Consider the following 27,885-nt stretch of genomic DNA (forward strand, 5'->3'; position numbering starts at 1 on the left):
GTGTCTAACCAACTGTCCATCTATCTGACTGCCCTTTATCTCTCTTTCTGACTCCCCTGTGTGTGTGACTGACCAAGTTTCCCTCTCCCTCTCTCTTTCAGAATGTCTTCCCTTCTTCCATCCTTTCCTTTCAACCCTTTTTTTTAAATTGAATAAGTGTTTGATCTACTATGTGGGAAGCATTATTTTTTGTTAATTCATGAAGCTGATAGAACCCAAAGTAGAGCTTAATGGTCAAATAAACTGGCCCCGCAGAGTTGGGGCTAGAAAAGTTCTCAATGTCAGAATGGGAGATGTGAAACACCAGTCTCTGACCTCACAGAGAAATGCAATAGCTCTTTGAAGTTCACTAAACTAGAGAATGAATATGGATGGTGTAGGCATTCAATAAATGTTTGCTGAATTGAATGCAATAAAAATGATAAAAGAGACATTACAAATGCATTTTTTAAAACTTCATTACATGCACTGAAAGATGTTTTTGACATTTTATCTACATTCCTAGTTATATCCTGAGCGCCAGGCACGTATGATGATCGAGTCCTTCGCGCTATTACATTGTGAATCAGTGGCTGCAGTCAAAACCCATGCTGGCCTCCTACAATTCTGATTCTAATAGAGGGTGAGAAGGAGATTTAATGACATTAAGGCAGTCATTAATATATGCTTGCTATTCACAATACACATCTCATGAAATCTTTTAGTAATTACAGAAGGTGAAATTTTCATCCCCATTCTGTTTTTTTAACAGATGACAAAATTGAGACTCAAATAAATTCGTTAATCTGACTCTCTCACATACCTAATGAGTGGTAGGATAAAGATGTAAATCCAGGTTTATCAGGCTTTGCAAAATATCCAACCATGTTCTTTCCACCCTATTCTGTGCACCCTTCAAGTCACATGTCACAGAAATTATTTTTTGCTATGTTGATATTTAAGTAATCAATAACAACTATTCTCCCATGTTCTAACTTATAAACATTTAGTTTCGAATGAAGCTTTTCATAGAGCTTCAAAATATTGGATAGGGCAAATGATGTCCTTATGTCAGTTTACTCTTTAATGAATCAGTTCCAATAGGGGTTAAATGAGTCTATCTCCAGTAGTCCTTGTCTGACCATTTCAATTTTTCATTTGACACCCTTTCCCCATGTTGAAAGTTCTAAGATATGTATGTCCAAAACATGTCTCAAAATTTTCTTAGTCTTGAAAACCTGGGAAGCCGCCTCTAAATATGAGCAGGGACTGCTTCATGAGCTGCATTATCACCACCCTGTAATTCTGGAGTGACAACAAAATAATACATGACTGTGTATTATATGCAAGTTAAAGAATTTGCCCTGTGGGCTCATATGCTAAATTATGCTGTCAGGACATAAACATGAAAGCCTATTTTATGATAAAAAGTAATGATACATAGAATTTGAGCATGATTCTTCTGCAAAAAGAACATGTAAATTTGTAATGTGTCATTTACTTTTCAACAAAGTCCATTTGGTTGCTCTTTTACTATTGACACAAGTGCCAACCTCCACGAGGGCTAGGGTCACTTGGGTTTTAAACTTAGTTTTATGTCTATAGCACTCAAATCCTATAATAGAACATGAGCTCCTCCCTGATCTGAGACTGCCCAAGCCATCTTTCCATCTTCTTGTTGCTGGCAGTCTTTCTGTTTCTCAACTCTTCTCACCCCAGGCTTTGGGTCTCTGGACTCTCATTAGCCCCACCAGGCTTGTATTTTTACTCTTGTCCCCTCTTGTTCCTATCTTTTTCCTTCTCAGCTTGGCTCAGATACTCTCATCAGGATTACTCTGTTCCTCCTGGCTCTAGATTCCAGGGTCTAAAGTTCAGTTCCAACCATTGCCTGACCTCCTCGCAGACATAGTATGTTATTCTTGGGAATCAGCCCAGGATGGTTCATAGTGGTAGATACTCAAGGAGGATTATGTGAAACAAAACAGATACCAAGCTGGAAAGGGTGGCAGAGGTAACACCTCTCAATAGACTCCTCTTTCCTGCACAAACCTTGCTCACAGCAGATGTTCCTGCCACCTGCTTGTTTTGCTTTGGACTCCCTGGTTCGTTGGTTTTTTCCCTAAAACAAAGCAAGAACTGAATACAGTTATTATCAATGTGCTTTGCTCACTACAGAGCCCAAGGGAGTCACTGCTGCCTAGAGTTTGGAGGTTTGTCTTCTACTGGTGTCACTTAAGATTGGAATTAACGTCTTTTTAGCTACTGTGCTGCCTTGCTAGCTATGTAAGAGCTTAGGGCAATCATACATCCCGGCTTTTTTTTTTTTACATGAAATATTGTAAAATCAGCACCAACTACAGTACCCCAAAACACATTCTATAGTTGTATGAGGATATTTTTAGTTTTTTTTTTTTTTTTAAAGTAACTCACATTCAATAGAGCAAGATGAAAAAAATACAGTATATAAATTACCCATAGTTATACCATGCGATGAAGTTTCCTCCTAACATTTTAATGTATAGCCTTCTGATGTGTATTCTATGCATTTATCTCTAGCTATCTATCACTTATTATATATTAATATTATTATATATTTATTATATATTACTAGTAATAATATTAATAATATTATTGTATCTATCACATTATTATAGCTATCTATAACTAAATTAGAATTACACTGTTTGTTATATAATAACTTGCCTTTCCTACTTAACATATTATGAAAATATTTCTAAATCAACAATTTAAATTTCTACAATATCCTTTTATTGAATAATGTTCTATTTTAAGGAGGCCCGTAGTATATGCAACAGATCATCACTATTATATATGTTTCTAATCTTTAGATGTTTCCAGGTATTACAAGGGACATCTCTCAGGCTAAGTCTTTGTGCATATTCTTCTTTATTTTCTTGGGATGTTTCTAAAGTTAGAAGCAAATCAATGGCTAAATCATTTTAAGACTTTTGATACATAAGCGAATTGATATACGGAAAACTTCAAACGAGTATTACATTTCATCTTGTATTTGGCTTAGATAATTTCAGATCTTGACTCTGCTTTCTGTTGTGTCAGTTGTCACTACAAATGTCATAAGCATTTCTTCCATGTCTTGTCACTGATTTTTTAAAAAAATATTAAACAAGACAATGTCACTCATTCGGCAAATATTCGCCAAAAGTTAACACTATATAAGGCACTCTGTTAGATATTGGAGTAAAGGGAGTAGAAATTCAAGAGTGTGTAAGTTTTAATCTTGATCCTCTTTTATTTACTTAATATAAGAAGTATTGTTCCATTAATGAATAATTCAAGATATCTTATGTTATACTTGTTCCCTTTCTTAATACACTAAATATGTTACTTTGTCAAATTCTAAAATACATTGTCCAAATGGAAATAAGAATTATTTGGCATGAATATGACTTCCTTTTTCTTCACCCTAGATTTAAAAAAAATTAAAAATATGAAAAGCACAAGCTTATTTTAGCAAATTAGAAAAATTCATAAAAGTATAAAGAAGAAAATAAATGACTCATAACCAAACCATTCAAAGACAATTACTGTTAATTGGCATATTTCCTTCCAGGCGTTTTCTTTGTATATTTTTTATACAGCTAAGATCATACTATATAGGCAATTTTTCAAGCATATAATGTAAATATTTCCTCTTGCTATGAAAACTCTCTGAAAACATTATCTCTAATGAGTTCATAATATTTTATCATGGAAATAAATATATAGAATTTGACAGTTAATAGTGAAAACTCTGGAGTAAAATTGCAGGGGTTCTAGTCTGATGCTGCCATGGTTAGTTCTGATCCTGAGGAGTTACTTTTCTCTGGCTCAGTTTCCTTATATGCAAAATGAGGATAATTAGTACCTCTATTTTTTAAAGTTTCTTTAGGGAATACATGAGACAATTCAAGTAAATCTTAAACAGGTACCTGGCACATAATGAGCATACAATAAAAGTTATTATTATTCCTATTGCTACTTAATCATTCTACCTATTGTTATATATTTAACTTGTTTCCCATGGAGATAGCATTTACTACTATAAAATTATTGTAGAGTATAACTCTTCACAAACCTTTTTATAACCTGAGAATGTTTTGTAAAATAGAATCAAATTCAGAGAGGAACATTTTAGGAACACTGTTAAGATTCTAAATATTGCCAAAATTGCTTATGTACAGTGTGATGCAGTATTGTTATTCTCATCAGAGAGATAGTTATGCCCAAACAGGATCACCTGTGGGACTTTTTAATCTCTCCTCTCATCCTCTCTGCACCCATCTGTAGCCTTTCTTTCTTTAGGATGACATGTGAAATCAGAATCTCTGGGGCATTTGGAAACTCTTATCCTTTTCATTTCTTGATATGCAAAATGAGGATATCAGTGTCTATTTCATAGGGCTGTTGTAATAAATAGCAATGCATGTGTATAGGACTTTGGAGAAGGGAATGACAACCCAGTCCAGTATTCTTGCCTGGAGAATTTCATGAACAGAGGAGCCTGGTGGGTCACAGTCCGTGGGGTTGCAAAGAGTCAGACATGACTGAGCGATTAACACACACATAGCGCTTTATATATAGTAAATACTCAGTGATAGCCATCATTAAATTATTATTACAAATAACATTAAATTTATAATTTATACTCCTATCAGTTCAGTTCAGTCTCTCAGTTGTGCCCGACTCTTTGTGACCCTATGGACTGCAGCACACCAGGCTTCCCTGTCCTTTACCAACTCCCAGAACTTGCTCAAACTCATGTCCATCAAGTCGGTGATGCCATCCAACCATCTCACCCTCTGTCGTCCCCTTCTCTTCCTGCCTTCAATCTTTCCCAGCATCAGGGTCTTTTCCTGTGAGTCAGTTCTTCGCATCAGGTAGCCAGAGTATTGGAGTTTCAGCTTCAGCGTCAGTCCTTCCAATGAATATTCAGGACTGATTTCCTTTAGGATTGACTGGTTTGATCTCTTTGCAGTCCAAGGGACTCTCAAGAGTCTTCTCCAACACCACAGTTCAAAAGCATCAATTCTTCAGTGCTCAGCTTTCTTTACATATACTCCTATCAGGAAAGTATAAAATTTTCTGTCTCCTTGCCCAGTGTTGAGCATAATTATTTTAAAATTTATTTTAAATATAGTTTAACTCAAACTATTTAAATTATTGGTATCTTTAAATATTTTCTACTTCAGTAAGTAAAAGGCAGCATTTCAGTGTTTTAATTTGCTTTCCTTTCATTACTGTTGGAGTGGAACTTTCGTCAAATATTTATTAGCCATGTGTATTACTATGTGTGACTGTAGGAAGGGGAGGGAGGGAGAGACAGATGGGCACAACAGACACAGGGAAGGACAGAGTAAGGAAGGGAAAGAGCTCAGAATCTATTTATTTTACAGGGGTCTTAGTTTTATACTTCTCTTTTATTCTTGTGAGGAGGAGATGTGTTGTTCTTTGGATAGTAAGAATGTTATCCTTAGTTTGACCATGGTTTATCCCTACTGAACTAGTTGTATTTCCCTATGATCAGTATATGTTTCTAAAGTTTTCCAAGCCATCTGTTTAATTACCCATTTTAGAATTGTGCCAGAAGAGCATTGTTAAACTTTTAAGTCTATGGTCTCTGAACTCTATTCTTTTTTCTCAAATAAAAAAAAAAAATCTGAAAAGATTAGCCAGTTTCCTATTCTCTAGCACAATTTGATATCTCTGTGATTGCTCAGAGCTTCCAGATGGTGATGGAGACTGTCTGCAACACAACTGTTTGTCTGGGCCTGTATGTGGGTGAGGGGAATGAATGTAAAGAGCACAGATGACTCAGTTGCAGTCAACGAATCCAGGGAACAGGGTCAGAAAGAGGCTGACACCTGGGTCAAGGGTTGGTTCTGTGCCCTGTCACACTGCTTATTCTCCAAGTCTCCTTCGTAATTGGGTAACTAACTTGTTTTTCCATGCCTGAGTTCTCACCTTGGCAACCTAATTTATGCTTTATTGGCTCTTAGACTGACGATGTATTTGATCCTCTCCACTCTCTGTAAGCATCAGAACTCTACATTAAGGCCATCGAATCTTGGCCTCTCTGACATTGGTCAATAACCTGCCAGAATCTGCAGGCCCAAGCTCTCATCGCCACGTTTTCCAGAGACCATCCCTTCAACCCTCCCATCACTGTCTATACAGTTCTGAAAACCTGCCCTATCCAAGTGGCTGTGTATGGATTCCATGTCTTTGCCTGCTGCCCACAAAACTCATGTTCTCCCTCTGAGGCACCATACGGACAGTCCCTGAAATTTTATAACTCAGACTTAATGGATGGGCTCAAATCTTGTCCAGCATTTCCTTTATTTACTCTAATAATAATACATTATTGTTTATGGTGCTAGAAGCAGCATTTACTGTGTGCTTACTCTAGGCAAGGCATTGTGCTAAGTGGTCCATAAGCACTTTCTCGTGGAATCTTCAAGGCAAGCATATAAGTCTGGCTCTATCATTGTTCCCACATCACAAGTGAGGAAAGCAAAGCTTAGGAAAGTTGAATAAGTTGCCTGAGGTCACCCTGGGGGTAGTTTAGTGTTGAGGCTGTGAGTTAATTTCTGGTCAGTCTGATGTCTAAGCCCGTGCTCTAAACTCCAAGATGATACAGTACCATCTGGGATTCCCCATCTAGCCTCCTCTTCCTAATCTAGCATATAGCCCCTTTTATAAACCTGCACCTCCTATCACATATCTCTATAAACAATGACAATTTCAAAGCTGGGAGAGGCTCTGGATGCCATTTCATTCTCCTAAGGTGACATCAGGTTTTTGTCCTTCCTGATCTTGCTTGTTAGTTTCTACGTGACTTCTGGGAAGCCTGGCTGGGTTATTCTTCTTCAGTTCCCCCTTGCACTAGCAGGGTGAGGGCCTCACTAGTCAGTTGCATGTCTCTCTCTTTGCTGTCATGCTCTCCTATTTGCTCTGTGAGTAGATTTTCTTCTACTTGCTTCCTAGCTTTTTTCTTGCTTTCGCTGGCAGGCTGCTTCACATTCTAGAGCTTCTGCCTGTTGGTCTTATATTCATTCCACTTATATCCACCCTGAAAGGTCAGGAGCTCAATGTCTTTGTTTCAGGGGTTTCTCTAACAATTAGCAACCCACAAGCATGCCTTCCTTCAGTCTTTTCTTTCTTTCTTTTTTTTTTTTAATTTAATTTTATTTAACTTTACAATATTGTATTGGTTTTGCCATATATCAAAATGAATCTGCCACAGGTATACATGTGTTCCCCATCCTGAACCCTCCTCCCTCCTCCCTCCCCATACCATCCCTCTGGGTCATCCCAGTGCTCCAGCCCCAAGCATCCAGTATTGTGCATCAAACCTGGACTGGCGACTCGTTTCATATATGATATTATATATATTTCAATGCCATTCTCCCAAATCATCCCACCCTCTCCTTCTCCCACAGAGTCCAAAAGACTGTTCTATACATCAGTGTCTTTTTTGCTGCCTCGTATACAGGGTTATTGTTACCATCTTTCTAAATTCCATATATATGCATTAGTATACTGTATTGGTGTTTTTCTTTCTGGCTTAGTTCACTCTGTATAATAGGCTCCAGTTTCATTCACCTCATTAAAACTGATTCAAATGTATTCTTTTTAATGGCTGAGTAATACTCCATTGTGTATATGTACCACAGCTTTCTTATCCATGCATCTGCTGATGGACATCTAGGTTGCTTCCATGACTTGGCTACTATAAACAGTGCTGCGATGAACATTGGGGTACACGTGTCTCTTTCAATTGTGGTTTCCTCAGTGTGTATGCCCAGCAGTGGGATTGCTGGATCATAAAGCAGTTCTATTTGCAGTTTTTTAAGGAATCTCCACACTGTTCTCCATAGTGGCTGTAGTAGTTTGCATTCCCACCAACAGTGTAAGAGGGTTCCCTTTTCTCCACATCCTCTCCAGCATTTATTGCTTGTAGACTTTTGGATTGCAGCCATTCTGACTGTTTTCACCTCACGAGTGAGTTAGCCCTATTGTGGATATAATTGCTTCTTGTCTTAGACAAAAAACTGCAGAGATCTATAAATCTGGAAATGAGAATGCCACAGAGAGAACTTCTGTGTGCTAACAATTCTTGCCTCCCCTTGCTTGTTTCAGGGTCTGGAACCCCAACATACCCCCCAGTGAACCCCAAGGTACCTAGAAAAGCAGCTTTTGGTTATGTTTTTTTTTCCCTATAACTTTTATATTCTGACTACAGCAACTTCTTAGTAGTGGCAGATTTTACAGTCACAGTTTCTACTATTTGCAAGTGTCTCCAAATTCCACTATATGTAACAAATCATTTTGTTGAGGTAAGAATTTGAAAACCTCATACTCTTAGGCTAAGTGTGGTTACAACTCATTTAGACGTGGGTGATTTGTTGTTTCCTATTTATTGTGGCAGTACATTTTATGGAGGAAATGATATGCTGCTAGTTGACAAATGTTGGGATTCTAGAAGTCTCTGGATGCCTCCAGCACCAAAATACAGGAGTTTATTTACCCTGTGTGCAAAGTGATGTGTAAAAGCCCAGGGAAAAGTGATGCCTCCTCCCCTCCCACTGCGAATCCTATTGCTGTGTGAGCAATTAGTAGGGAATTGACTTCACCTGCCTATAATACCCTTCCAGGTCATGGACAATGCCTTGCTAGAAGTCAGGCATCCTCTTTTTACACAGTTATAAGTGATATAAGTAAGATTACCTATTTAGCTTGTGTTTCATTCATCTGGTCCAAATATTTTTAATACTCAATCCCAGCTGCTCTCTCAGGTTGGATCAATATAAGGCACGCTATCCTGATGAGAATGGAAACCTTTGGTTTACATTTGGAGACAGGAAACTGAGGAAGTATTTTCATTTCCCGTCCAGAAGTTTAACGTTGTGTAGACGCTGCCTGAGTGTAAACTACTCTTATTGAAGGTAACCTTTGGTTCAGCAGGATTTTGTTCACAGGGCTTAGAGTCTCACACACATGGTGCTGGTACCAGCGGGTCCTGGTGCTGCCCAGCATCTCCATTGACAGCAAGGCCCAGGAAGTCTTGGGGAGACAGAGTTTCACTTACAGAAAAAGAGTCCATTATCTTAGAAGCCACTCCTGGAGTCATTGCTGAAGGCAATTTCTCAGAGTTTATGCTCCAACTTTAGAAAACTCCTCCTGCCACTTTGATTGAAGGGGCAAGGGAGGGAGCCAAGCCAGCTTGGTCGGCAAATGTCATCAGTCGTGATGAGCCACTAATCCTGACGAGACTTCTGATAAGACTCTGGTATGATGACAGATGAGGCCACGTACAGCAGTTAACTCAGTCATTCGTAATCATTACTTCTGGGCCATTCAATAACCATCCTGTGAAATTATTTTCTGAATTTCCCAGGGTACAGAAAGGAGCTAAATTTTGCCCCTTTTCTTTGGTGAAGCATCTCAGCACTTAGAAACACTTAATGCGAACTTTCTACAGTCCTGTCAGATCCAACTTTAAGGCCCTTATTCACCCGAATCACCTGCTTCATGGAGGTGATGATGCAGTGTTGGGCACACTTGCTCTTTTCCTGACTCTGCCCATGGAGTCGGAGAAGGCAATGGCACCCCACTCCAGTACTCTTGCCTGGAAAATCCCACAGACAGAGGAGCCTAGTAGGCTGCAGTCCATGGGGTCATGAAGAGTCGGACATGATTGAGTGACTTCACTTTCACTTTTTCACTTTCATGCATTGGAGAAGGAAATGGCACCCTCTTGCCTGGAGAATCCCAGGGATGGCAGAGCCTGGTGAACTGCCGTCTATGGGGTCGCACAGAGTTGGACACAACTGAAGCGACGCAGCAGCAGCAGCAGCAGCAGCAGCCCGTGGAGTAAACCCTGGATTCCTCTGTGGCTAACATCTCTGATTTTGTTTCAGGATGTCCCAAGGATGAGATGTAGGGTGATGCTGCTGTCTGTCACTTCTCACAATTGTGACTGAGGCCATACCTGTTGGCCCACAGCTTTTCTTCCCCAGCAGTGTGCCATGTCATGTATGTGCTACAGAAGCTCACCAGCATGCAGAGATACCAAACTGCTGAGGCCCTAGGCACTCTGGGAGGCTGACATGGACCAGCTATGCTGAAGCTTAACCCCTACCCAAGTCAGTTGCCTTCTGGTTACCCCAGATTATAAATATAATTTTGTCTGTGTCATGATATAGAAAAATGTTAGGAAGCATTGACTTAACTTCTTTGATTTTCATTTTCTTCCTAAGTTGGGATTTTTAAAATTATCTTAACAAGATCATTGTAGGGATCAAGGGCTTGAACACACATGAAGGGTTGTTGTTGTTGTTGTTGTTTAGTTGCTAAGTTGTGTCCAAACTCTTTTGTGACCCACATGGACTGTAGCCCACCTGTCTCCTCTGACCATGGGATTTTCCAGGCTAGAATACTGGAGAGTGTTGCCATTTTCTACTCCAGGGAATCTTCCTGACCTGAAGATCGAACCTGTGTCTCCGGCATTGGCAGGTGGATTCTTTAGCACTGAGCCACCTGGGAAGCCCTGTACAAAGAGGCTTTAAGAGCTACGATATGTTTGTTGGGTATATCACTGGCCACAGAGAGATAAGACTGTATCTTTAGTTCATTGATTGTCCCTTTGAGAATAGGATGGAATTTCACTTTTAAAAGATCTTTTCTAAGTTATAAAATTAACGTACTGCATCTATCATTGATGTTCAAGCCCTGAAATACATTTTCTACAATCTTTGTTTCTTGTGACTTCTTTGAAGCATCTACTGGAACAGAAGTTCTTTGCCTGTCTGCCCAGTGAGCTGAGGGTACACAGCATCTCCTGACTTATCGACATTCACATGCCAGCTACTGTCGAGTCTACCAGGCCAGGGTCCCACGTTCCCACTAAAGACTGGCCTGTGTTGCCCTTGACTGCAGGCCTATGCCCTGGGCAGAGAGCATCTCAGGTTTTTGTGGTTTTAGCATCTGTGTTCCAGGGTGTGAGATGGCTGGTGTTGGTCCACAGGGCTTCCAGAGATGACTTCTCTCAGTCCTGCAGGCAAATATCTCACAGGGAGGGAGGAACTCTCCTTCTCCTCAATAGAACTTAAGCCAAATGCTACCTTGATAAACCTGTGAAAACCAAATCACAAAACAATATACCATAAAAAGTTAACACTGGCTTTCTAGATATGGAGGTATGGGTCATATTTATTTTCTTCTTTAGACCTTCCTGATTTTTTTTCAGATTTTCTATAGTGAAACTGGAAGAGTATTTTAAATTATCTTTCTAAAAGCACTCAAGATGTGCTGCATGAAGGCAAATAACAGCTCCAACATTCCTTCACACTTGCTGGCTCCAAATTACTGCCTCTGTCTTCAGAGCCAGGCGATTTGGAGGCGGTGGAAGCTAGGAGGCAGGGGGAGGAGGCAGCAATGTGGGCCATTGAATTTCCTCTTTTCAGACATTGCTCTGGCAGCTAATTCCAGGGTGCTCATCTGTATGGTGGCAGCCTGACTTTCATGTTTTCCCCAAGGTGTTTTATGGCCTTTTTACAAAGGTACTTTGAATAACTTTCTCTCGGTAACTTCCAAATAGTGAAAATATCAGGTGACTTCTCTGTCTCTCTCCACTTTCTTCTCTTTTTTGTTTCTGCCCATTCCTTATTGCTTGTCTCTTCACTGTCTTTTGCTTTACCTTCCTCCCTCTTCTTCACTCTCTTCCTGCTGCACCAGCCCAGTCCCCCTGTTTCATCTCTCTTCATTTAATATTTAAAGCAAAATAAAACATGGTAGTGCGAAAGAAAAGATTTGATGGTATTGCCCAAGTTGTGGTGAGGGGAAAGTAAATATGAGCTTATCATTAGGAGGTCAATGGCTTCAAGACTGGTTCTAGAAGCAGTTTCATCCCTTTACTTTTCAGTTTTCAGACCTGTAACTAATACATCTTAATTTGCTTTCACCCTTAAGATCAAGGGAAGATGGCCTGGGAAATTGATGTTTCAGTTGTGGCCCTAAAGTGAATGAGGAGAGTTAACTAGTTAAAGAGAGTGAGATGGGGTGGGTGGCCAGAGAGGGTAGGGGTCTTGATGGGGCCAAGTCTGTTTCAGTCCAGAGCATTTGCTCCTTATTTGTCACCAAGAAAGGACCTGCTCCTTACTTGTCACCAAGAAATAGACCAACCAGCGAATCTACAGTCCCACTCAGAATCTCCTAGAGATGATGTTGATTATCCTGGAAAACAAGGACCTTGAATTACGTGCAGCAGAAAGACTGATCAAATCACAGACACCTGCAGCATTCTCCCATCTGAGGACAGGACTTCCTTCAGGCCACCCAGGGAGGTCCCCTAGAATCGACACTTAGAATGACTTCATCCCATTGGCAGGACTACCCTGTGCCATTAGTCATCCCCCTGTCTTTTATCTAGTGCTTGACCTGTTAGCCAACCTTCCTGTAGAGAGGGAGCCTGGAATCCAGATACCAGGTCCCAGTCCTTCCCTTTGGTGTATGATGGTGTGTTTGAGTTCTGAGGGTCTAATCCACTGTGTTTTCTTCTCAGCACATCCTCCATAAGACCGCCAGGCCTCTGACAGATTTTACACTAAGCATCCTCCTCCTGGGTCAGGCAAGGCCCTGTCTCAAGGGGCAGGCATCAGGCCTGGTGTTGGTGTCCATAGAAAGAGTGCTGGCTGAGCTTGAGGCCTTGGAGAGGGCTGACATAACATATACCTGACTACAGGTGTATGTTTCTAGGTGACCTTCCTAGATGATCTTATAGGAGAGACAGTGAAGAGGTTAGGGGACCCTCTCTGGCTCCCCACCCCATCTCACTCTCTTTCACTAGTTAACTCTACTTCTCTGCTTTAGAGCCTCGGCTCAAGCATCAGTTTCTCAGGGAGTCCTCCCCTGGGCTTAAGAATGAGTCAAGTCTCACTTTTGTACATTCTGTTAGGGCCATTTATCTCTCCTTTAAAACACACACCAACACTGAGATGTTATAAGGATTTGTGAGGTTGTTGGACTGCTGTCTGCTGCTGCCCTACCACACTCAGTTTACAAGCTCCTTAACCTGTGAGATTTAAAAGGGGGGTGTTTAATTCTGCTCACTAATACATCCTAACTGTCAAGGGTAGGGCTTGGCACATAGGAGATACTCAATAAATATTCATCAAATGAAATTAATCTTAGCTGCATTCCATTTGGCTCCAAGACCTTGGGCCATTTACTTAATCTCTCTTTGAGCCTCAGGTCTCTCATTAGAAATGGGGATAATAATCCCCCATTGAGAAAATTGTGAGATTTACATTGAACAGTGGTTATAAAATACCCAATATGGAGAACAGTGTAAGAGAGTCCTTAAAAAACTGAAAATAGAACTGCCGTATGACCCAGCTATCCCACTGCTGGGTATACACACCAAGGAAACCAGAACTGAAAGAGACACGTGTATCCCAATGTTCATTGCAGCACTGTTTACAATAGCCAGGACATGGAAGCAACCTAGATGTCCATTGGCAGACCAATGGATAAAAAAGTTGTGGTGCATATACACAATGGAATATTACTCAGCTATAAAAAAGAGCACGTTTGAATCAGTTCTAATGAGGTGGATGAAACTGGAGCCTGTTATACAGAGTGAAGTAAGTCAGAAAGAGAAACACCAATACAGTATATTAATGCATATATATGGAATTTAGAAAGATGGTAATGACGATCCTATAATGCAAGGCAGCAAAAGAGATACAGATGTAAAGAAAAGACTTTTGGACTCTGTGGGAGAAGGTGAGGGTGGGATGATATGAGAGAATAGCACTGAAATATGTATATTCAATTCAGTTCAGTTCAGTCGCTCAGTCGTGTCCAACTCTTTGTGACTCCATGAATCGCAGCACGCCAGGCCTCCCTGTCCATCACCAACTCCCGTGTATATTACCATATGTAAAATAGATGACCAGTGCAAGTTCGATGCATGAAACAGGATACTCAAAGCCAGTGCTCTGGGATAACCCAGAGGGATGGGGTGGGGATGGAGGTGGGAGGGGAGTTCAGGATGAGGAGACACACGTGCACCCGTGGCTGATTCGTGTTGATGTATGGCAAAAACCACCACAATATTGTAAAGTAATTAGCTTCCAATTAAAATAAATAAATTAATTAAAAAATACCTAATATGGGGCCTCTGTGCATAATAGGCGCTCATGAAGTATTGGTTTTTCCCTTACTTTCTTTTTCATCCTCGAGTATTACACAGAGCAGTAGTTGAAAGGCTTAACGGACAAAAATATATGTTTCTGTATTTCTTTTCCCTCCTCCTTTCTTTATTACTTTCTTTCATGGTTCGGTGAGGCACAGAATGAAGGGTCGGAAGCTCAGTCTTGAGTTTTCACTAATGAGATGACTTTGGGGAAAGCACTGGCCCTGGGTTTCAGTTGCCTCATACATGTGATGGGAAGACATAGATAAATGGTCTTTGCAGTCCTTCCCAGCTCTCACCATGGGTCTCTGCATAGGAGTCAAGGGTGACACTGACCACGGCTGTTCACAGTGCAGGAGGAATGCGGGTAAGGGAAATGCAGCACCAGAACCAGAGAAGCAAATTAGGTTATTGGCCGATCTAGTTTAAGGTGAACTGAGTTTATTTTAGTAATACAAGTGAAGAATGTTTTTAAAATATATCATCATGACAATGCCCCTCTGTAACTGCACATGATTGCTAGTGTATCTTTCTTCAAAAGAGCCTGAGGGCTTTGTATGTACTCTTGCAGTAATTCTCAGAGCATTCCTAAAGTTGGAAGGGAAAGCATGATGAGTTCAGTTTTAAATGCAGAGGAAAAAAAACTTCAAAAAAGGTTAAGTAGCTAACCCGAAGTCTCACAGTAACATCACTGTTCCCAGGAACCCAGGTCTCTGTCTAACATACCAACCTGTTAGAGCATTCTGCTTCTGGTTTCCAGAAATGTGTCCAGCCATGGGTGAGAGGTCTTTGTGCTGAGCAAAATAGTGCTTAAAGTGTGGTTTCCTGGAGGATAGACTCTTTTTTGCTGGAATGAGTGGGGTGACAAGTAGATAAAGATGGGTTGAAAGGCCTGTAAGTTAGTAGAAAGTGTTCTGTCCGTCTCCATCTCTCCATCCCACACATCGTTTCTCTGGACCAGCCAAGGCCCCAATTCGAGGCCAAGCATCAGACCTGGTGGTTGTCATGGAAACAGTGCTAGCTGAGCTTGAGGCCCTGGAGAGCCAGCTACCCTGACTGAAGTTGTGTGTTTCTAGGTCACCTTCCTGGCTGACCTGAAGGGCTTCAATCATCCTCAGAAGAATGCTTCAGGCACCTGCAATCTGATGAATCTTTCTGCTTTATTAAACACAATGTCACTATTTTCCAGGGAAGTCAACATCATCTCCAAGAGGTTGTACTGAAGAGTGGCATTTCCGGTTGGTCCGTTTATCAGGGTCTTCAGTTGAATGTCCTATCCTAATTCTCCCTGAGTGACCTTGGGTAGGGCAGTTGTGCTTTTGGAATTTCAGTCTTCTCATCTGTAAAAGGGGTTAATCCATAGGACCGTCGTGAGGATTATGAGAGTGAATGACTCTGAAAGGCATCTGCTGCTGCTGCGGCTAAGTCGCGTCAGTCGTGTCCCACTCTGTGCGACCCCATAGACGGCAGCCCACCAGGCTTCCCCGTCCCTGGGATTCTCCAAGCAAGAACACTGGAGTGGGTTGCCATTTCCTTCTCCAATGCATGAAAGCGAAAAGTGAAAGTGAAGTCGCTCAGTCGTGTCCGACTCTAGCGACCCCATGGACTACAGCCTACCAGGCTCCTCTGTCCATGGGATTTTCCAGGCAAAAGTACTGGAGTGGGGTGCCATTGCCTTCTCCGCTGAAAGACATCAGTAAGTCATATATCACAGTGATTGTGTAAATAGTTAGCATCTACTCTTCTATGCTGGAGGCCACGTCTTCTGGTAGAAGTGGGCCATGACGTCCCCAGGGGTCACCCTGGTAACTGTCACTTTCTAACTAGAAATATCAGGTCAAGAGAAGACTTGTTTCTGGATAGTCTGTAGCTTCTTGTCCAACTTACCCAGAGACTACTGGGCCTGCCGGTGGGTTGTTCCCACAGCATGCCCTCACTTGGAAAGAAAAAGGTCCTTCATTGAGGGACTGGTTCCCTCCGCTGCTTGGGCTTTGTGTCACTTGCAGTACATTAATTATTTAGTGCCTGGTAAAGCTTTCTGAGATCACAAGATAAAAGGCCTAGTGGTAGTTCAAAGTCTTCCTTTTGATTATTATTCTAGTCAGTAGATTTTGAGGCAAGAAGATAGGATTGAAATAACAGTGGAGTAAGCGTCATAGAGCACAAGCAAGCCACAGAAATGGACCCAGAACATAAAGTCCTGTTGCTCTGCTAATGGAAGCACTCAGACATGGTGTGTGTGTGTGTGTGTGACACAGAGAGAGAGAGAAGCATCAGGCTACTCGGAGAGTGATATCCTCTCCATTGCACTCTTGGATTAGTATAAATGCCGATAAGCCTTCCTCCACTACTGAAAGCCAGAGAGTCCAGCTGGACTAGGTAAGTAGGGCCAGTAACCAAGCACACCTAGAGCAGGGATTCCAGAGCCGTAGATACAGCAGGGCTCACAAGCCAGTCAGGAGCTCTTCCTTGGAATGCTGAGGTCATCTCTACATAGGTCAAAATGCAGCAACTTGGGACACAAATTCTAAAGGGCAGTATTGAATGTCTTATTACTTTCATTATCTGGCTTTGCCTTGAATTATGAGTTACTGGTGGCCTGCACAGACGTGGTATCCCTGGGGTCTATGCCCCTGATCTGGCCTTGGCCTTGACCTTGGAAAGCATGTCAATATGTCCCATATGAGACAGAATAGCAGCCCTTATGAAAAGCTTTTGCTAATTTCTTCTAAATCTGTGCACTTGAAAGTTGTGAATTAAATTAATAAACTAGTTTACTTCATTGTCATGAACAACCAAGGTAGTTTGAACAACGTGTTTGGTAAATGGTCTAATGGCACATTCTGAAGTGACAGTAAGCCATGGTGGTTAAGAAGGCACACTCAAGTTTTGCTTTGGGCCACTCTGAATCCCAGATCAGCTGCTCTGATGAGACTGCAGCTCAGGAAAGATGGGAAACCTTGGAGAAGGAGGGATTTTGTTTGCCCCTTTAAGAAAGGGTAGGATTTAGGAAAGCAGCAGGTCAAGAAGGACATTCTAGGTAGAGATCAACTTGGGCAAAGGTTTGGAGGCTTAAGTGTGACAGAGATAGAATGTGAAAGGATTCTGTGTGGGAAATAAGAATGAAAAAGCAAGTAGTGGCTAAAGTGTGTTGGCTTCATATTTACACATTTCAGCCATTTCTGCCGGAACCTCTTTGTAACTCCCTTTTATGTGTGGGTCTAGTATACCTTGCAGGTAACCAATCCCCAAGAGCTGGGACCATGCTGACAATTTCCCTTGTGTTCCATCAATATTCCTTAATGCCATGCCTTGGGAAGGAATGCCTGCTTTTATTTGACTGACAGATGGGGTTCACCACTGAATGAACTCGGTAGTTATACACAGGTCCTTTTGGGTACTGGGAAGAGAGGCAAGGAACATGTGTTGAAACTATGACTTTCAATGGTACAAGAGAACTTTGTGAGAAATAATAATTTTGCTTCAGGACTTGAGCTACCAAGAAAGAGCACAAACCTTCCTGGCAGAGGGGGAGTGGAGTTTAGTGAAAGGTAAGGTGAAATGGGGAGCTTTTAGTTCTATTCAGAGTTCTGCCCTGACACTAACAGCTGCTCTCTGAATGAGCCAACTGGAAGGAAATGTGAAAGCAAACTGCAGAAGAGGTGAGTCCCTGAACCGGAGAGGAGCTGACTGAACCGAAAGTTCAGCCCCCTCATTTTCCAGGCCTGGAGAAGGTGTAGGGAGGTCTGTGTGTTTAGGACAAAGGGCATATCTGCTAATTCTCCCTCTTGCGTCTGAAAATCACATCTGTTTTTCAGACTAAATGAACTGCCTGTCACTGCTCCAACATCACTGCTGACTCTGGTAGTCATGTAAATTCACTGAGGTTTCTTTGGCTGCACAGGTGTGGGCTCAATCCTGTGAATACTGAAACCATTTCCCTGGGCTGCCAATCCCAGGCGGGAGCCCTCCTCTGTGCCCAGCCCTGCTGTGCCTGCTCACCACTGTTTGACATCTGAACGGCTATTTATTTGGCCACATTAAGCTTTGTTTCGTGTGACACAAAATCATTGTTAAAGAATGCATTATTAAGTGTGTTTTCAAATAAGGGGGAAAAACTAGCAGGCAGTCACTGATTGTTTTATTGTTGGAAGGAAAATAAATAAGCAAAACGTGCGCAAGGCAAGGCAGGAGCAGTTCCAGAGAGCATTTAGAAGAGAAGCATTTTTACATTTTATTGATGGAAGTTTGTAAAACATGCTTGATAGTGAACCCAGGGCATTCATGTAAATAACCATCACACACACATAGCTCTTTATTATTTATGCCAATGCAAGTATGATATATTCATTGTATTATGTACATTGGCTTAGAGATAAATAGACACACAGTAAGACGTATAATAATAAACACTGAATATAGAGACATTGCCAATTGGCTGAAATTGGGGTAGTAGAGATTGTAGACAGTTGGCAGAGTTAATAATTAACTAGTGAATAACAGAGAAACAGCTCTTTGGAGCACTTTTGATTTTTGGACATTGTATCCTAGATCTTCAGATAGAAGAGGAACCAAGACTCTCATTCATTTTGGATTCTGAAACAGAAATAAAAACATAAAATTTCAATAGTGGTGTGACTGATACATCATGTGTGCATTATTTCATCTGGCCTGTACAAAATCCTGAGAATTTGCATCCATTATTCTTGTTTTTATCATTTTTTCAGGACACTGAGTATGTGCTTGGCCTGAGTTAAACAGCTAATAAGTATCAGAGCTAATAATTTTCTCCAAAACTCTGGTTTCATTATTTGACAAATATTTACTGAGTGCCTATTATGTGCCAGGCATGGGGACATAGCAGTGACTAATGCAGGAGAGACACAACAAACAGACAAATATAAATATAAGAAATAAGAGATGCAGATCAATGTGATATAGAGTTGTTAATGGAGTGTGTGGGCTTCCCTCATGGCTCAAATGGTAAAGAATCTGCCTGCACAAATACATGTATATATGAGTAAAGGGTATATGGGAAGCCTCTGAGTTATCTTTGCAACTTTTTCTGTAACTTTAAAAATATTCTAAATACAATTTAAGAATAAAAATGCACAGCAAGAAAATTTAAAGTTGATAATCAAACACTAGCTTTGGAAAAAGATGTAATAAAAATATAACTTAATAGCTACAATATGTAATATATAACTTTTATGATAGCTATAATATATATCTTTATTGCAATAAAGATATCTTTCAAACTGACAATGAGAAAACAACTCAAAAAATAGGCAAAAATATTAGTCAATTTATAGAACGGCAAATTAATACCACTATTCCCCTCCCCTAGTAAATGGAAGGCCACACAAAAAGATGTACAAATTCACTCATAGTCAGGGATATGAAAAATCAAGTAATAGATATTCCTTTATACCAAACATCCTTGCAAAAACCATAAAGTTCCTAATATCTATTATTGGTGGAATACAGGGGAAAGGGGACTCATGTATTGTTAGTGGAATTGGAAATTGTGACAGCCTTTTGGGGAAGGCAGTCTGATAATCCTATTAAAATTAAAAATACATTAAAAAAAAAGTATCTGCCTGCAATGTGGGAGACCTGGGTTTGATCCCTAGGTCAGGAAGATCCCCTGGAGAAGGAAATGGCTACCCACTCTGGTATTCTTGCCTGGAGAATTCCATGGAGAGAGAAGCCTGGCAGGCTACAGTCCATAGGGTTGCAGAGTCAGACATGACTGAGAGACTATAGAATGCCTAGGAAGATCTCTCTGAGGAGGTGACATTTGGGCAGAGACCTGGATGGAAAGATGGGATGATCTCGTGCCTGTAGGGAAGAGGAATTTTTAGGCTGAGACCTGCCAGTGCAAGAGCCCTGAGATGGGAGCCTGCTTGTCAAGTTTAGGAATAGCAAGGAGGCCTGTAAGGCTGGAGCTCCACGAGCAAGGGAAAAATGGTTGGAAATGAGGTCAGAAAGACACCAGGAGCCGGATCATGTGGGACCTTAAAGACTAGGTCATGGCAAGAAATGTTAATGCTGTTTCAGGGCTGAAGTGCCAATCCAACTGCTGTGTGGAGAACATATTGAAGGTGAGCAATAGGCGAAGCAGGGGACCAGCTGGGACCTCATAGCAGTTGTCAGAGTAAGAGGTGATGTGGGGAGAGAAGAGAGGGACATAATGTAGGTAGAGCCATTGAGATTGGTTGATGAATTGGTGTGGGCCATGGGGAAAAAATGTCAAGGATCCCTCCTTGGTTTTGGCCCAAGGAGCCAGGAGAGTATTGCCATCGCTTTCTGAAATAGAGAACACCTGGGGTTTAGATGGAGAGACATCACGTGTTTATTTTTACATGTATTAAGTTTGTGATACTTACCCAGGAATAAAATGAAGATTTCAGACTGGCAGTTGGATATATGTTCTGCTGTTCAGGGGAGCGCTTGGGCCTTGAGATATAAATTTAGTGGTGTTAATATATAGATGATATTTAAAGCTATGAAACTGGATGAGATCATTTTGGGGAGTGAGTTTAGATGGGGAAGAGACATGTCCCAAGTTACCCAACTTTCAACACCTGTAAAATAATAAAACAGAAATTCCCTCCCCCATCAAGTTTTTAAAAAAGAAAAACAGCTGAGCTTATTTACATGTCAGGCAAGAAATTCACTGAGCAGTTCTCTAAGGAATAAAATTCAGAGTTTTTAGAGCCCTAGGAAGAGTTACATGGTGGTCATGCTAATTCAGAATTGAAAATCAGCACTTTAGATAGGAGAGAATGAATTCGTAAGTCTGAACATGCTTGGTTAAAGCAAATCCCTTGTTCATGGGTCAAGAGATTTTAGTGAAGTTTAAGGGTCTGGTGTCCTGGGCTCACTTGAAATTCATGGTCAGAGTTTATTGTCAGCTGGTTAAAACTACTGTGATGAAATTGAATATTCAGCCGTGAAATCTCCTGGGCAGTTACTGCTAGGAAATGGAGAATGTTCCTTTTGTACAGCCTGGAAAATGGGGAAGATCTGGCAAAGAGGAGTAGAGAAGACCTGCCACTGAAGTAGGAGACAAGGACGATGGCAGCCAAGGACTGCATGTCACTGAGATGTGAAGAATCTAAGAAGCAGGGAAGATCAGCGTGATCCAGTGCTGCTGAGTGGTCCAGTAAGAAAAGAACCAAGACTCATTCATTGTAACGTGGGGTCTTTGGTGACCTTGTCCCAGCGAAGTGGAGATGATCCTGATTTAATTTAACTTAAGAGGAAATGAAAGAGGAAAAGTGGAGACAGACGCATAGACAGATCTTTTTAAGATACTTAGCTGTGAAGGAGAGCAGGAAATGGGAGGATGGCTGAAGAAGAGTGTGCAGGTCAGGGAAGTTTTTTCTTTTTTTTTTTTTAAGATGTATATACTTGCTGCAGATGAGATTGACTTGGAAGAGGAAAGGAAACTGTTGATACAGAAGAAAGGGCAAACTACTGACCAGTGGATTTCTTGGGACGTGATGAGATTAGCAACTAGGTGGAGAGGCTGCCACTGCTTAGAGTGTGGTCAACCTGTTTTAGCAGGAGAGAAGGTAGTATATAAAGTTACTGATACCTCTGAGTTGGTAGATTTGCTTCTCTTTTTTCAATAAAATAAAAAACAAGTTCACTAGCTGAGAAAGTGGAGGAATGGGGGTCAGGGATTGCAGGCTTGAGGGGTAAGAAAACCTTAGAAGTAGTGAGACTAGAAGAGAGAGGGTGAAATGAGCCCATCAGGGAATTCAGAAGAATTCCTGGGAAGTCCTGAGGGTCCTCTTGAGGTTTGTGGTCATAATTTTAAAGTGAAACTTTTAAGCATCTGGTATGCTCCTCCCCTCCTTTCCTACCATCACATTCAGATGCTCAGGACAACCGTGAAGGATGAAAGGACAGGAGTTGCACTTGTTTGCAAGGGAATTATTGTAGTGGAATTATTATAGTGATGAATCCTGAAATCTAAGTTGAGGGTGCAAGAGGGGTGACACATGGTAGGAAAAAAGTAGTGTCAAGACGTTAGGGTTTTCACTGTGCCTAGATACCCTGTGGTACCTGGAAAGGACTCAGGATATCACCCCAGATCCCCTTAATCCCCTCCAAAACCTAAAACAATCTTATCTGTAGCCAATCAAAAATGTCCTCAGTCCAGAGTACATTACTTTTCTCCTCAGGTGGTTTTGGCTATCACTTGGACACCTGGAAGCCCTTGCTCCTACTTTCTCCTCTCCTTTCCTTTCCACCCCTCTCCTCCCTCAGGGTCCAAGATACACTCTGTTTGAACCAGAGGGTCTCAGTTCATACCTTCACCCCATAAGTCTGTGCTAGTGAGATTCACTCTGGATCCTCACATTTCCAGAGGAAAGCACCAAAAACCCAAGCTTTTTTCTTGCTTAAATGGATTACTTCTGACGCATAGCTTTTCTCTATGCCGGAAACCCCCATTCCCACCAGGGCTGAAGGTAGGTAGGGGGTGGAAATAAAGTGTAAAGGGAGCAGAGAGCCTCTTCCCTGCACTTAAATGCAGTTCTTTCTAATCTACATTTATGCATATTCTATTAACATTAACTAGAACCCACTTCTGTGTCAGTGCTTCTGATTTTGACAAACAACTTAATTCTTGTAGACTGTGCTTTTTCTTAGTCTTTACACTTTCAGGTGAAGAGACCCATCCTTTTGGTTGACCTCCGTTAGCTCCCCCAGTCTCATGTAGCAAATCATTATGCACTCCCCTCTGGGGACCATGTGTGAACCCAGCCTACTAGCAGAAATTCTGAGAATTCCTATAAGGGTGGGGTAAAAATGCGTGCTTTCTCTCCAGTATTCAACTTTGAAGGTGCTCAACTATTTATTGGCATTTTTGGTGGCTCAGATGGTCAAGAATCTGCCCGCAATGTGGGAGACCCAGGCTTGATCCCTGGGTCGAGAAGATCCCCTGGAGAAGGGAATGGCTACCCATTCCAGTATTCTTGTCTGGAGAATTCCACGGACAGAGGAGCCTGGTGGACTACAATCTACGGGGTCACAAAGAGTAGGGCATGACTGAGCGACTCACACTTTCACTTTTGGATGTAAAATGGTTTAAGTTTACGTCATTAGGAATGACCCACAGTGAGGTCCATGGCTCCTTGCTAGGCCATGACTCAACCCTCAGAGCCCTCCTTTTGAATTATTTCAGATATTTTCTATCCCTGAGTATATAACCTGACCCTTATCCATATTAACTTAATCTGCCATCCATGGCCACACAAAGATTCATAGGTGCCTCCTGATGTCTAGCCCCATTCGCTTGGTGCTTCACATCCAGGAAGAAGTTAATACCATTCCCAAACTGTATGGCTAAGAAAAATGACGTCATTCTGAAACTGGGAGATATCACCTAGACTTGATCTTCCTGTTGCTTCAGAATTACTTAAAATTTGAGCTCTGCTGATGACTCAGACATAGAGATGCCAATTTTTATTCACATGGGGTTCTTCGCAAGGAGTTGATTGTCAAAGCCTTCTCATAACCCTCACACTGTTGACCCAGTCTGGAGCAGACTCTTATCTCTGGTATTAACCATTGACTAGTGGGGACACTGAAGGGCCCTATAGAGAACTGATCACCATGGAGTAGTTTGTGGCAGTCCCTGAAGGGTGGTATAAGGAGCAAGGGCTATAGCATCAGGCCAACCTGATCTGTTGACTCTGTGGTCTCCTGCCTGCTGGACATGTGGCCACAGTCAGGGCATCTAATCTCTCTCAGCCTTTGTTTCTCTGTTCTCAAAGTAAGACCCAATAATAGTATTTATTCACAAGGTTGTTGTAAGAATCGAGTGTAATCACACATCTAAAGCACTTACCACAATGCCTAGTCCAAGTGTGCTCATTTAGCATTATTAATTCTTTAAAAGTCTAATAACCTCAAGCCTGCTCTTAAGTAGACCTGTGTGATCTTGGACGTCAATTCTCTCAGCCCCATTGCCCATCTGTAAAACAGAGTTGATATGAGGGTGAAATGAGGTGGCTGCTCTCTCAAACTTACTAGTATAACATCTGACTCCTTTCAGTGCATTCCTCTGAGCCATTTTGGAGAAATGCTACAAAAGATGTATCTAGGTACCAACCAATTCAACTCATTTCTGTTTAGATCACCTGTGAGAGAAAATTCAAAAAATCTTTTCTAGGCACTCAGGATTGCCGGGAGAAATATCAATCACCTCAGATATGCAGATGACACCACCCTTATGGCAGAAAGTGAAGAGGAACTAAAAAGCCTCTTGATGAAAGTGAAAGAGGAGAGTGAAAAAGTTGGCTTAAAGCTCAACATTCAGAAAACGAAGATCATGGCATCTGGTCCCATCACTTCATGGGAAATAGATGGGGAAACAGTGGAAACAGTGTCAGACTTTATTTTTGGGGGCTCCAAAATCACTGCAGATGGTGACTGCAGCCATGAAATTAAAAGACACTTACTCCTTGGAAGGAAAGTTATTACCAACCTAGATAGCATATTCAAAAGCAGAGACATTCCTTTGCCAACAAAGGTCCGTCTAGTCAAGGCTATGGTTTTTCCTGTGGTCATGTATGGATGTGAGAGTTGGACTGTGAAGAAGGCTGAGTGCCGAAGAATTGATGCTTTTGAACTGTGGTGTTGGAGAAGACTCTTGAGAGTCCCTTGGACTGCAAGGAGATCCAACCAGTCCATTCTGAAGGAGATCAGCCCTGGGTGTTCTTTGGAAGGAATGATGCTGAAGCTGAAACTCCAGTACTTTGGCCACCTTATGCGAAGAGTTGACTCATTGGAAAAGACTCTGATGCTGGGAGGGATTGGGTGCAGGAGGAGAGGGGGACGACAGAGGATGAGATGGCTGGATGGCATCACTGACTCAATGGACGTGAGTCTGAGTGAACTCCGGAAGTTGGTGATGGACAGGGAGGCCTGGCGGGCTGCGATTCATGAGGTCGAAAAGAGTCAGACACAACTGAGCGACTGAACTGAACTGAACTGAGGTACTCAGGCCAGCACTTCCAACTCCAGTCTTTGGAAGGCAGAAAGAAGAATGTTTCTTTGGAAGGAGAGTATAGAATGCCCATTATGTTCTATTTACAGGGACAAGTGGGCTTCACAAAAAGGCAGTGCCTGTAGATAAAACAGTGGAGCAGCCTGGAAACAAAAGGCTGCTGGGACCACTCAGAGCAATGATTTCCTAAACATATGCAGAGGGACTGATACTATAAGGGGATTGAAGGCATAATAGGGCCTGGAGGAGTGCAGTGATGTGGAAGAATCTGCAAAGCAAACAGGCTGAGAAATGCTTCTGCTACTGTTGCTTCCTTTTCTTTTTTCTTTTCTTCCTCTACTTCCTCTTTGTGAAATCACTCCAGGTGGTTTAACACTTTCTGTTTGAATAGCAAGCCAGCCCACTCATGGTAGAGCATGGCCTCTTGAGGTCAGGCAAATCTGGCTGCAGTTCCTGACTCCATCATTTGCCCTCTAAGCCTCAGTTGCTGCATGTGTAAAACTGAGACGGTAATGCTTATCTCAGGGAGTCATTGTGAAATTATGTGAGTTGAGAGCCCAGCACGGTGCCTCATCCATGGAAGCTGCAGAAGAAATTCTAGTTCCCTTCTTTGCCTCCTGCCCACACTCAGCCTAAACAGATAGGCTCAGACTGGTCAAACTGGTCCTTCTTTAACAGAAAAAGCTTTACCTGCCTTAAGACATTAGCAAATAGCAATTGGGTTGGGGATTTCTGGGAAGAACTGCATAAGAGCATACAGCCTATGTTTGTTTGATTTGTAGATATATTATAATTACTTTTCACCACATGAAACCCACTTGAGGTACTTTTAAGCAAAGGAATAATGGTACTTTTACTCTTTTTCTCTCAATCCTTCTTTCTCTCATGCAAATCAGAAACATTAATCCTTTGTGGCTCCCCTGGACTCTCAGCTATAGGAAAACTCATCACCTAGCATTTTCCCCCTGAAAATAGCATAATTGTCAAAACTCATAACTTCTGAGTACAGTTTCAACATTCTTATTGATAAGGCAATAACCCAAGCAAACAACATTAGATGAAGTTACAAATCTGAACACAAAGTAGAGTGGAGGCATTATTTGAATGCGATGAATTAAAATTCTCTGTAAAGTTGCTCAAATTCTCATAGGCAGAACAGACTTTGGATAGAACTACTAGACCAAATCATTAAGTATCCTGGCTTCTAGTTCTTCTACCAGACATCTTTGGCATGGCCTAGTCACAAGATTCAGACTTCTTAGATCTTACTGCCCTTGGTAGAAAATGTGGATTGAGGTCCTGAGGTCAGTTCAATCTACCAGTGGCTCAGTCTTTTTCTCCCTCATTTTCCAATTGATGTCATGAAAGCCTCCTCTGAATTTTCTTTTATAAGCCATATGAGTGACAGCTAAAAGACACATCCCAAGCACAAAGATCAGTATTCTCTTTGTCTTTTTTATGTTCAGGTCAGAGCTCCTTGGAGTCACCAACAAACCTGCCTTCTCTTCCTCCTGATTCTTTTGCATGGAATCTGACCTGGATAATGAAAGATTCCTTCCCTTTCCTGTCTCATCGCAGCCGATATGGTAAGTATATTTTGATAGTTATTTGTAATGTATAGTCACCATCTCATAATTAAAGAAGCTGTGAGTTGCAATTAGTGATGTATGGCTTGTCAAGAAGGTGCCCTTAGTCTTCCATTGACAGCCACCTCCATAAGACCATTGCCCTCAGGCCTGGCCTCTCCACACTGACATCCGTCTTCTGTATCCTGAAGGAAGCCAAAGGCTTTGTGGCTGCCACATCTTATCCCAGCTACCTTTATGCGTATGTGGTATTCCTGACTGCCCCTTACCCACCATGAGATGTAATGCTTGTTTGCATTTTGACTGTGGCTTTCTAGATACATGGTTCTAATCCATGAGTGTCTCTATAGTGATCTCTTGAGAGAGGATTATTATGAGGGTCACAGGTCTTCTGGGGCCCCTCAAGTGATTCCCTGACATTTCAGTTCAGTTCAGTTCAGTCGCTCAGTCGTGTCCGACCCTTTGACACAACTGAACTGAGCTGAAATGTCAGGGAATCACTTGAGGGGCCCCAGAAGACCTGTGACCCTCAGAAGACCAGGGGCCCCTCAGGTGATTCCCTGACATTTAGGTACCTCCTTAAAAGTACCCAGACATGTTCCTAGATATTATTTCAGTTCATTTGATTCTGCAACAACTTTGGAAGTAAGGAGGCCAGGTCCCATTTCATTTTTACAGATGCAGAAACTGAGCATAACAAGATCATACAAAGTGGATTTTCTAACTACAGAAGCAGAATTCTTCCCTTCACTTTTTCTCCTAGGGAGCTACCTACTCACACTGTTAGGCAGAGGCCAGAATTACATGGTGTAGCATTCCTCATCCTCTGTCCTTATCCTGATAGTTCACAGAAGCTGGGCCTCTGCAGAGGAAAGGGAAGGTTTGGAGGAGAACTAATGTATTTCTACTTGAACATTTTTTTCTTCTCTTGAACTCCTCTAGGGTGAACCCTGTGAGGGCAGGCACAAAGCTCTGTTTGCTTCTCACTTTAACCTATCACAAAGAAGAAACTCATAGAGGCTTGTCCATGATAAATGAATGCAGAGGTCTTCTGGGATGGAATTCACTCATCAGGC

At 41.7% G+C, this 27,885-nt stretch overlaps 1 protein-coding gene across 1 annotated transcript in view; it reads left to right on the forward strand.

Annotated features, from left to right (window-relative positions):
* The window catches only part of ALK (ALK receptor tyrosine kinase), a 737,626-nt gene that overhangs the window by 208,132 nt on the left and 501,609 nt on the right, over positions 1-27,885 (forward strand). The window contains exon 2 of the mRNA XM_006061052.4: positions 26,690-26,809. Coding sequence (XP_006061114.3) covers positions 26,690-26,809 — 120 coding nt within the window. The remainder of the gene's footprint in view (positions 1-26,689; positions 26,810-27,885) is intronic.

The sequence above is a fragment of the Bubalus bubalis genome, chromosome 12, assembly GCF_019923935.1.
Source record: "Bubalus bubalis isolate 160015118507 breed Murrah chromosome 12, NDDB_SH_1, whole genome shotgun sequence".
NCBI lineage: Eukaryota > Metazoa > Chordata > Mammalia > Artiodactyla > Bovidae > Bubalus > Bubalus bubalis.